This window comes from Aplysia californica, unplaced genomic scaffold, assembly GCF_000002075.1.
Source record: "Aplysia californica isolate F4 #8 unplaced genomic scaffold, AplCal3.0 scaffold00528, whole genome shotgun sequence".
Lineage (NCBI taxonomy): Eukaryota > Metazoa > Mollusca > Gastropoda > Aplysiida > Aplysiidae > Aplysia > Aplysia californica.
Window position 1 is genome coordinate 296,072 of NW_004797798.1, and position 10,000 is coordinate 306,071.

Consider the following 10,000-nt stretch of genomic DNA (forward strand, 5'->3'; position numbering starts at 1 on the left):
CCCTCTCTCTCTCTCTCTCTCTCTCACCAAGGTGTGGTTGAGAAAGGAGTCATCTTCCAGAGCCCTGGCATCAGGATCAGCCAGGGCATTCAGCAGAAGCTCTGTGATATGAACTCCTTCCTCTCCAGGAATTGCACAAGCGATATGGATGGGGTACAAGCCTCCTTTCTGAGGAGTAGTAAACGACAATATTGGAATTTATTATAAATCATTGTCGTTACCTCAGAATTACCAATCTCTACCTTCCCAATACTAAGTTTTGGGAAATTTGATATAAAGATTTTCGAGTTTTACAATTATTATGTAAGGCTTTTTCTAATATGCAATTCTTGGAATATCTTGATAACGGCTCTGAAGATTCTTGTGATTTCGATACAGCAGAGCATTTAATTCGCTTCCTGACCTCTTGGTCTTAGTAACTCAAAACGGCCAAAAAATATCAGACAGAACTTTGTAATTCTGATGTAGCGCAGTGTTTAGGAAAAAAGTAGCCATCTAATATAGGTGGGTGCCACCTATGAATGCTCCTATATTATTAGTAGTAATATCATCAGAGTTGCTTTTATTGCACTAATCAATTACATTTTCACTATCATTCTGATTATTGTTATTATCATTTATAGCTATTATTTATGATAACTAATTTGACAGAATGCCAGACATTCATGCCATAGCTAAATATACTGCTTCATTCACAAGGATATATCAGTCCTCACGATAGTACAACGACAGGAGTAATAATATAATATACAGCATTTGTATGGCACAAATTCACACTCAACAGCAAACTCTATGTGCTTTGAAGTCCAAATTGCTATCACCCCAGCAGACCTGATAGCACTCTGAAACTATCTTCCAGCCTCTTCCAAGGACACAATGTTGAGCTGAGCTGAACTTCCAAACCCCAAACCAGCAACCTCACGATTATGAGCCCAGTAACCCAACAACTAGACAACTGACATAACAAGACAGGTTCAATAGACATCCTCTGTGACCTTTGCCCTCACCTCAGCACTCAGCTTTGTGTTCGTGTCCGCCCCTTTCATCAGCAGCTGCTGCACCATCTCAACGTCCGCTGACTTGATGGCGAAGAAAATCACAGGCATGGGCACCGAGGAGGAGTTTGGGTCGGCTCCACGTCGGAGCAGAAGGTCAAGGGTTTGTTTCATCCTCTCGTGACTGAGGAAGTCAGGCAAAAATCATAATTTGTACGTCTGTATGTTTAAGTAAAGAGAACATCTATCGAGGGGAACATCTATCAACATAAAAATCTTAAGCGTAGCCTGGAGTCTGAAAAGAGAAGCCATCGTTCATTTCGAGGTACAGAGATAAACACTGACACAGTAAAGAAAATTTTCATGCTTAGAAAAAAAGCAAGAGACACAGACTAAACTGGAAAAGAAAAAACATCAGCATGTTTGTGAAAAACGGAAATATATTGACACAATTAAAAGTGTGTGGTGATAAGCTTAGGAAAAAAAAATCAGGTTTAGCTGTAGTAAGAGTTTTACAGCACTTGCAACACATTAAGTTCATTTAAGTGCCAAAGATGAGAGGTGTTACAAGACATCATGATAATAGTTATTTGATAGGAAAGAAGGAGCAAGCCACACCAGAGCACCCACTAAAAACAGAGAAGACAGAAATAAAGTCTATTAAAAGGCACCATTCAACTACATAGTACCTGCCAAAAAAAGGGGAATGGTTCACTATAATATGTGTTAAAATCCCATTTCAAGTCATGATTTAACCAGCGTCTCAAACAGCATCAAGGCAAAGTAGTGGAAAACAATACGAGTAAGAAACTCTGAATTATTCAAGTACAAGTATGCACCATTGAAAATTTGAACCAGTATATTATTTTGCGCCACAATCCAAACAAAAAATCATTCATGATGTAATTACGGAAGAACTAATTTGAGAGCCATCGTGGTAAAATCAGGGGCTTGTCAAAATAATGAAATCAAAGAAATCTGCATTTTAAGGCCACTGAGCAATTTCAATAAAATTTTCCTTTCTTTTTTTTTTTTTTTTTTGTTCAACACCTTTTACGTTCATTTAAAAATATATTTCTGTGTGGAAGTTATCGTAAAACATTGTTCATAGGCAGAAAAACTGTAAATTTGCAGTTTTCTAGGACACCCAAGCTTTGGGAGGCGCCAAACTTTGGTGATCATTTTCTCTGTAACTTTACTTCTGACACCAGGCGGCCCCACCTCTTTCAGTCGCAAATATCGGTATCTCCACTTCTCTTCACGATAGAAGGTTTGGGGTTTTTTTTCATCAAAAGCAAGACATATGAACACACTTTAAGATGATACAAATAGCTGTATCCAAAGGTTGACAAGCGAGCGTCTGATTCCACCATGTCGTGACACATTTGATCAAATGTAAATGGGTTGTGAGATAAAAAGCCACATTTCCCTTGTAAGCAGATCGGGACAACAGAACAGAACCACTCACTCAAAAAGAAGTAGAAGCACATCCACATCAGGGTGCCTACCACCTAGAAGCATCATTAACTGGTGTGTGTATGCATGTATGTTTGAGAGAGAGAGAGAGAGAGATAAAGAAAGAGAGAGAGAGAGAGAGAGAGAGAGAGAGAGAGAGAGAGTGTTTGAGTTTGTGTGTGTGCGTGTGTGTTTGTGTGTGTGTGTGTATGAGAGAGAGAGAGAGAGAGAGAGAGAGAGAGTGAGTGTGTGTTTGTGTGTGTGTGTGTGTGTGTGTGTGTGTGTGTGTGTGTGTGTGTGTGTGTGTGTGTGTGTGTGTGTGTGTGTGTGTGTGAGAGAGAGAGAGAGAGAGAGATAAAGTGAGTGAGTGAGTGTGCGTGCGTGTGTGTGTGTGTGTGTGTGCTTGTGTGTGTGTGTGGACTTGTTTTCATATAATATATTATATATAGTATAGAAGGAGACAAACAGAGAAAAGCATGCATAGGGCTCTGAGGTGAAAGCAGAGCAACATTGATGAATGAGTCCAAGTTAACCCTTTCTATTCCTTTTGCATGAAATAACCACTTTCTTCTTTTTCTCCCTCTTTCCAACAGTACAAGCCCCACACTTTGAAAACCTTTCAACTCCTCACTCCACATGTATGTCTCTAAGTTAGATAACATGTTATTTATAAAAGCTTCAGCTTGGGTAAGCCACTCTGCTGTTTGAGGTATAATAACAACAACAGCAACAATAACAACAGCCTCAATAACAACAACAACAACAACAACAACAACAACAACAGCATTAACTGTAAAAACAATACCAACACCATCAATAACAACACCCTTGACAGCTACAATTTTAACAACAACCTCAACAACAATTATGACAACATCCTCAACAACAACATAAACAATAACACCCACAAAAACACATCCTCAATAACAACAACAACAACAGATCCGTTTAGTTTTAGTTAGAGTCTTATGGCACTTGCAACACAATACGGTCATATAAGTGCCCAAGATCAGAGGTGTTACAAGAGAGTAACAAACACAAAAAAAGGAGGAGAGATAAGGACGATAGATGTTTGATGGGAAAAAAGTGGCAAACCACACCAGAGCATCCGCCAACCACCCTGCACAGATTCTTCAACTAAAAAAAAAAAATCTGAAACAGCAGCAGTAACAATAGAAATGTCAACAACAACAACAACAATAATAACAACAACAACAACAACAACAACAACAATAATAATAACAATAACAATAACAACAACAACCACACTCTCCACTGAAAGAACTTACTGAGACATCTGCACGGCAAGTCGTCGAGCTTTACTGTCGCCCACCTCAGAGGCCTCTCTGCTGACAACCAGCGTGTTGTGGCTGAGCTGAGTGGCACAGCGCTCCACCAGCTGCTCGCTCACTTCAATGTGGTAATTCCGCATGCTTTGATTGGACTCAAACTCTTCCGGCCCCTCTTCATCGGGTTCATCTCCATTGGCAAAACGATTCTCAAAGTCCCCACCATAAGCAGAGTCACCGTCGCCGTACCGCGTGAGCGTTATTTTCCCATCATCATCTTCTCTTAATTCAGAATGTTCAACAAGAGTTCCTGATGGATGAGTTGTCAAAATCTTCACTTGATCTTTCCCCCCCGGTCTGAATTTTGAATTTTTGCTCGCCAGAGGCAAACTTGTAGAAGTGCTGATTGATTCAGACCGAATTTTATTGATCTGGTTCAGCCTGCTGGCACGCCTTTCTTTATTGTTAGCAAGAATGCCTTTGGGCATACCATCTTGCTTACTGTCCGCACATTCAAGTTCCGGAGGCTTGACCATGTATCGTTCAGCCATATTGTAGAGAAAACCTTCCACAGGGTAATAGAAGATAGTGCCAGCAGAGAGAGCAGAGCAGCCCTCATCACTCAGTTTGTTGACATCTGCCCCTTGGTTGAGAAGTATGTTGATGACTTCAATGTGCCAGTTCACCTGTTTATGAAGAAAATAAATGTTAGAAATGGGTTGAGAAGAATGTTGATGATTTTAATATGCCAATTCACCTGTTATGAGGGAAAAGAAAAGCATTAATTTTGAACATGATTGAGAAGAATATTGATGATTTCAACGCGCCAGTCAGTCCACCGGTTTATACATCCAGCTTAAATGCATTCAGTTTTTAAAAGAATGTACTGAAATTTTATTGAAAGACTTGTTTTCATCTTAAAATAATATCCCACCAAAAAATACTTACAGTTGCTCCAATCAAAGCAGTCCTCCCGTGTCTATCTGAAACATCAGGATGAACCTTCCCAGAATTCAACAGCGATTCCACCATTGCAGCATCACCAGAGCCTGCGGCAACCAACAGTTCCTCGGACTGCCTCTCTAAGGGGCCCTTGTCTTTGAATTTGCTACGATCTAATTTTAAGATTGCATCTATGTCAACGTCTATTCTCAACTTTCCAGCATCGTGTTTGAGAGTGTGTTTCTGGAGAGCCACTATGCTGGGTGTCATATTCCAAGCCACCACCTGACTACTCATCACTTGTTTCTTCGGCATGCTTTTAAAGAATTCTTCATTGAAAGTTTTTCTGTCAACAGCCAGGCTTCGGGGATCAAGAGCTTCGCTGTACAGTTCGTTCAATTTCTCTGAGAGGTCCAGCTTCGGGTGATAGTCAAGGGCAGCTGGAGGGTAAATCACATTTTCTATTGGAGCCAAAGTGTGGTTCTCATCTTCCACTGTGATGTAAGCACGATGTTCCTCAGCTTTATACTCAAATTCTGGATGGTCAGTGATTGTGAAGGCTTTGTCAATCTCTGTGCACAGCTTAATGATTTTTTCTCCATGCCACATCCCCACGTCTTGAGTTCCATCTTTGTATGTAACAACACCAGGACCTTCACGTTCATCTTCTTTGTAGAGACCCTGGGGGAGGGGGGGGAGGGGGGAGGGGGGAGTGAGCGGGGGATGAAAAAAGGATAATAATAAAGAAAACAAGAAAACAAGAAAGCAAATAAAGTTGAAGACCTATTGTCTGAAGCTAAAGAATATCACATTGGCATAAAAATGATGATGACTGTATGGTCCCCAAAAAAGTAGTTTGACAAACAAACAGTAAATAATTAGAGAGTAGTAAGGACAACAAAGAGAGCCTCACTGCAACTCACAAAGAAAAAAATATGGACAGCATTCACAGCAACTATAAAAAAACTAAAAATATATAATTCTGTCCATCACAGAAAAGCAAATCTTTCCGCAAATGTGTTGAGTGAGCCGGGAATTTTAAAAAAGAGCCTTTTGTAATCTGAGGCAACCAAAACTTTAGATCATACTCATCTATCATATGTGATCACATCAACTATTCCTTTTTATCATTCTTGGACACTGCTTATTTTTTGGGTTAGTTTTTTTGTTTGTTTGTTATTAGAGGCCTTGTTCAACCCTATAAAAATTATGCTCACCTGATTAGTATAACAGTCTGCACTATATGTGGTAGTCACCTCACTTCTTTCGTATTATGATTTTAGTATTGTATTGCTATAGCTTTAGCTTTATAAACAGCAAACAGACATGAATAATCTCTTTAGTTTTCATGTATTTTTTAGCAAACTGATGCAATGTAGACAATTGGATAAAATAATTTCTGACAATGGCCTTGTAAAACAGAAATGAACTAACCATAAACACAATGAGAACAATGTCATAAAGTGGAATGCTTCAACTCAGCATTCCTGAAGAAAGGCATTGAAATTCAATAACAGACTTTTCCACACAGGAAGCAAGCTCATCTTTTCCATGCAAGAACCATTACATCACAGACACTGATGGGTTATCTCTTTGCAGACTGCAGTAACTGTGGGAAATCTGTGAGTGTTCAGAGTTCTTCCAACATTGAATTTGAAAGGACTAACTTTATATATGTTATAGCATTAGTTCAAGTTTCAATAATTTATTTCATTAACACTTACAGTACAGTCAGCGGCTTAAGACGCCAGGCCGTAGTATGCGCTCACTACTGCTGGCGACTTTAGTCGCTGAAGCGACCAGGCACACTAAACATAATTAAACAACGAACGGACGCACTGCACTAAAGTAAATATCAAAGGAAGTCACTCGTCATAGGATAGCTGAATAGTTGATGAACCTCTATGAATATTTAAAGAGTGTTTCCTGGGCTGCTAAGGCTTTCTTAATTTTAAAAAATTCTACAACGGCTTCAGCGTTCTAAACTGGTGCGGTACCTAGGGGTTTTCACTATATGAGCCTTCGGTACAGTAGGTGTTAAACTAACATGGACTTACTTGGAACATATCACCAGTGGCAAAATTAAAGGTACCATAGCCTTCCTTCTTATCCATATAAAACGTTCCTGTGTAGGAGGAACCATCCGGCCACTTGTAAACACCAATACCATGGCGCCGGTCTTTGAAAAATGTTCCTTCATAAGTCTGAAATATAGCACACAAGAACCAAAAGATAAAAAACGAAAAATGGAGAACTCAACACAGCTACATTTTACAGAATTGTTAGCCTGTCATCAACAAAAATTGATCGGGAAATTACAACTCCTTTGAGTACAATTCAACAAACCAACACCAAAGTATATTTGAAAGGAGATCACCAACAATCCAACTAACCAATTCAATCATCTTTCATTTGAGAAATATTTATTGACTTTTTAAAAAAATTCTTTTTCTTCTTTTTAAAGGGGGGGGGGGAGGAATGGGGAGGTGTCAACACCTTTTGTGTTCATTTAAAAACACATTACACATGTCTGTATGGACTTTAGGATTTTACTGAAAAACGTTGATCAAAGGCACAAAAAATGTAAATTGCACTCAAGCTTTGGAGGTCACCAAACTTTAGCTGCCATTTTCTTGCTATTTTTACCTCTGCCACTTTCACTAGCAATATCTCTTCACTTTTACTAATCAAAAATAGATAAACGAATAAGTTTTAAGATGATACCAACATCTCCATAAGTCCAAAAATTGATGAGCTCCTGATTCCACCACAACATGACACAAATACAATATAACTAGGGAGTTATTTTCACATAATGTATTGTACATGTCTGGCTGTGGGACTAAAAGTCGACATCCTAACACTATCTGACAATTCTGACAACCAGATTGTGGTAAACCTTTTATTCACTATGATGAACAAATGCAACATGTAGAGCTCTTAGTGAAAATTATTTATCTTTCCCTCTCATTTTTTAAGAGACCCAGATCGAGTTGAGGATAAGGACCAGAAAAAAAGCTGTCCTTCCCTCTCTTGAGGGAGATGAAAGCTTATTTCAAATCTGTAACAAATATTAATGTATGGGTTTATTTATTCTCATTTCATATTCATCATTGTCCCTCACACAAACATACAGGGGGCCACAGGCAAATGCTGTCCATAGATTTTTTTTAAACGCTTTAGTTTCAGAATGAATGAAAAGATTCTATCACTAGATTCTGAGCACAAATCAACAAGAGAACGAAAGATATGACATACCTCTCCATTGGACCACTGTATACTTCCTTCCCCATGCCTCAAATCATGGACAAAGTCTCCAGTGTACGAACTTCCATCACTCCATACTTGAGTTCCTGTGTCCCACCAAAATTCAACAACATTAAACTCCCGAAAGATAATTCTTTTAAGTTGGGAAAAATAAAACTTTGAACTTTGCAAACTTGACAACACACAATAGAGTACGTAGCAACAATGAAACGAGCAAAGCATTTATTATTCAATAAACAGTAGTTAAAAGAGAATTCTTTTGAAAGGACATAAAAAGATCAAAGTAAAGGAACAACAAAAGTATCTAAAAACTATACAATGACCTACGATGTTAAGAAGCCTTAGAAAAAGACGAGTAAGACATTACTTTGAGACATTACTTAGCACCACTTTTCCCAAAACATTGAGCAATATTATCACATTCACTGTCACCAGCTGGACAGCCTGATCTCCACACATCTATAAAACAAAACAAAAGATAAACAAGCAGAATATCGCTATAAATGGCTACAATTAGAGTATCAGCAATCACAAAGAGAAATCATCAAAAAACAATTTTACAAGAAAAATAGTTCACCTTTTCCATGCCTCAAATTTTCAGAGAAATCCCCTTCGTACTTTGATCCATTTGGCCAAACAAAAGTCCCATGGCCAATCCTTTTGTGGTCCACAACATTTCCTTCAAACTTTGCACCAGTGCGATAATTGACTTTTATCGAACCGGGGATTCCAGAGCCCTCAAATGACGACGCTGTGTTCAACCGTTGCATCCCCTCAACAGCCATGGTTCACCTCCAGGACAATATCTACAGCAGAAGACAATTAGAAGAATTATTCTCAAGAACCTAAATTAATGTAATAGCAACCATTGTCCATGTCTGAATTTAATCATGTAGGCTAATCTATAGAAATTGTCACAAATTTTTGCTGTATACTATATTGTACATTAATAATTTGGCCATAATTATATTATAGTATTAATTCATTATCTACCAAAGGAAGAAACATTAATTTTTTTTCCGCTCCACAGACAAGGCCGTCCCACATTTAAAAAACAATTTGTATTAGAACATCTGAAGAATATTATTATGTCAATAATTTATGTGGCTTGAATCATTATTACCCTTTCATGCCTGGCATGGGATTGATAACATATATGCGGTATTTATCTTTGTTGAGATAACAACAAATAACAACTGACAACAACTGATAACATACCCACATTTATGACCTAATTAATTCAAACTTTTTCACATGCAATTATTTTATCATCTGTAGGTCTACATATCATTTAGACTGGTGACTCAGTGTGAGGAAATAGTTTATACAAATCAAACACTGATAAGAATTCTAAAGGAAAGCTTTGCAGCAAAAAGGCAAAATGTACATCAGACAGAGAACCAAAACAAATGATCAGTCACAAGTAGCAAATCTCTTTCCCTTCAAAGGAGTTGGAAAGGGTAAACGTTTTGACTGAAAAAGATATAGGCCCGCACTGACTTTATCTGTTATCATATGTAAATTACAGGTAAATAAGTTCAGTTTCAATCTAATTATAGTAAATTACAGGTAAATCAGTTCAGTTTCAATCAAATCAAGTCGAACCTGTCCAAGATGACTATGACTAGCCATCGCGGAGAAAAGTAGTCATTTTTGACAACATAGTCTTCTCGGACAGTGTCATTATAATAATATTTTTAAAATGTAAGTTGGGGAAGACTTCTCGTTTTGTACAGGTGATTGTCTTGAACAGGTGGCTGTTAGAGCAGACGTTCGATTATATTTCAAATATAAGATTAAAGCTCCTGTTTCAAAACTACAAGTCATTTTATTTTGATGTAGTGTCGCTCACTGACAGCCAAAATAGTAGCTCTAGCGTTTGAGCAGTCTAAATTTAATCTTAGATCACATCATTGAGATAATTAAACATTCCAACCAAGAAAGTAATATGAATGAGCAAAATATAGGCCTATCATTTGTGACAAGCGGATAATTAGAGAACGACAACTAAATGCCATTGGCCGATATTTATAGCAACAGCCATCTTGTTTG

At 38.0% G+C, this 10,000-nt stretch overlaps 1 protein-coding gene across 1 annotated transcript in view; it reads right to left on the reverse strand.

Annotated features, from left to right (window-relative positions):
- Positions 1-10,000, reverse strand: part of LOC101847989 (ankyrin repeat and MYND domain-containing protein 1) — a gene marked incomplete at its 3' end in the record, with an annotated part of 30,866 nt that overhangs the window by 19,812 nt on the left and 1,054 nt on the right. The window contains 7 exon segments of the mRNA XM_005106349.2: positions 28-168; positions 1,008-1,179; positions 3,740-4,425; positions 4,688-5,362; positions 6,739-6,885; positions 7,940-8,034; positions 8,526-8,754. Coding sequence (XP_005106406.2) covers positions 28-168; positions 1,008-1,179; positions 3,740-4,425; positions 4,688-5,362; positions 6,739-6,885; positions 7,940-8,034; positions 8,526-8,733 — 2,124 coding nt within the window.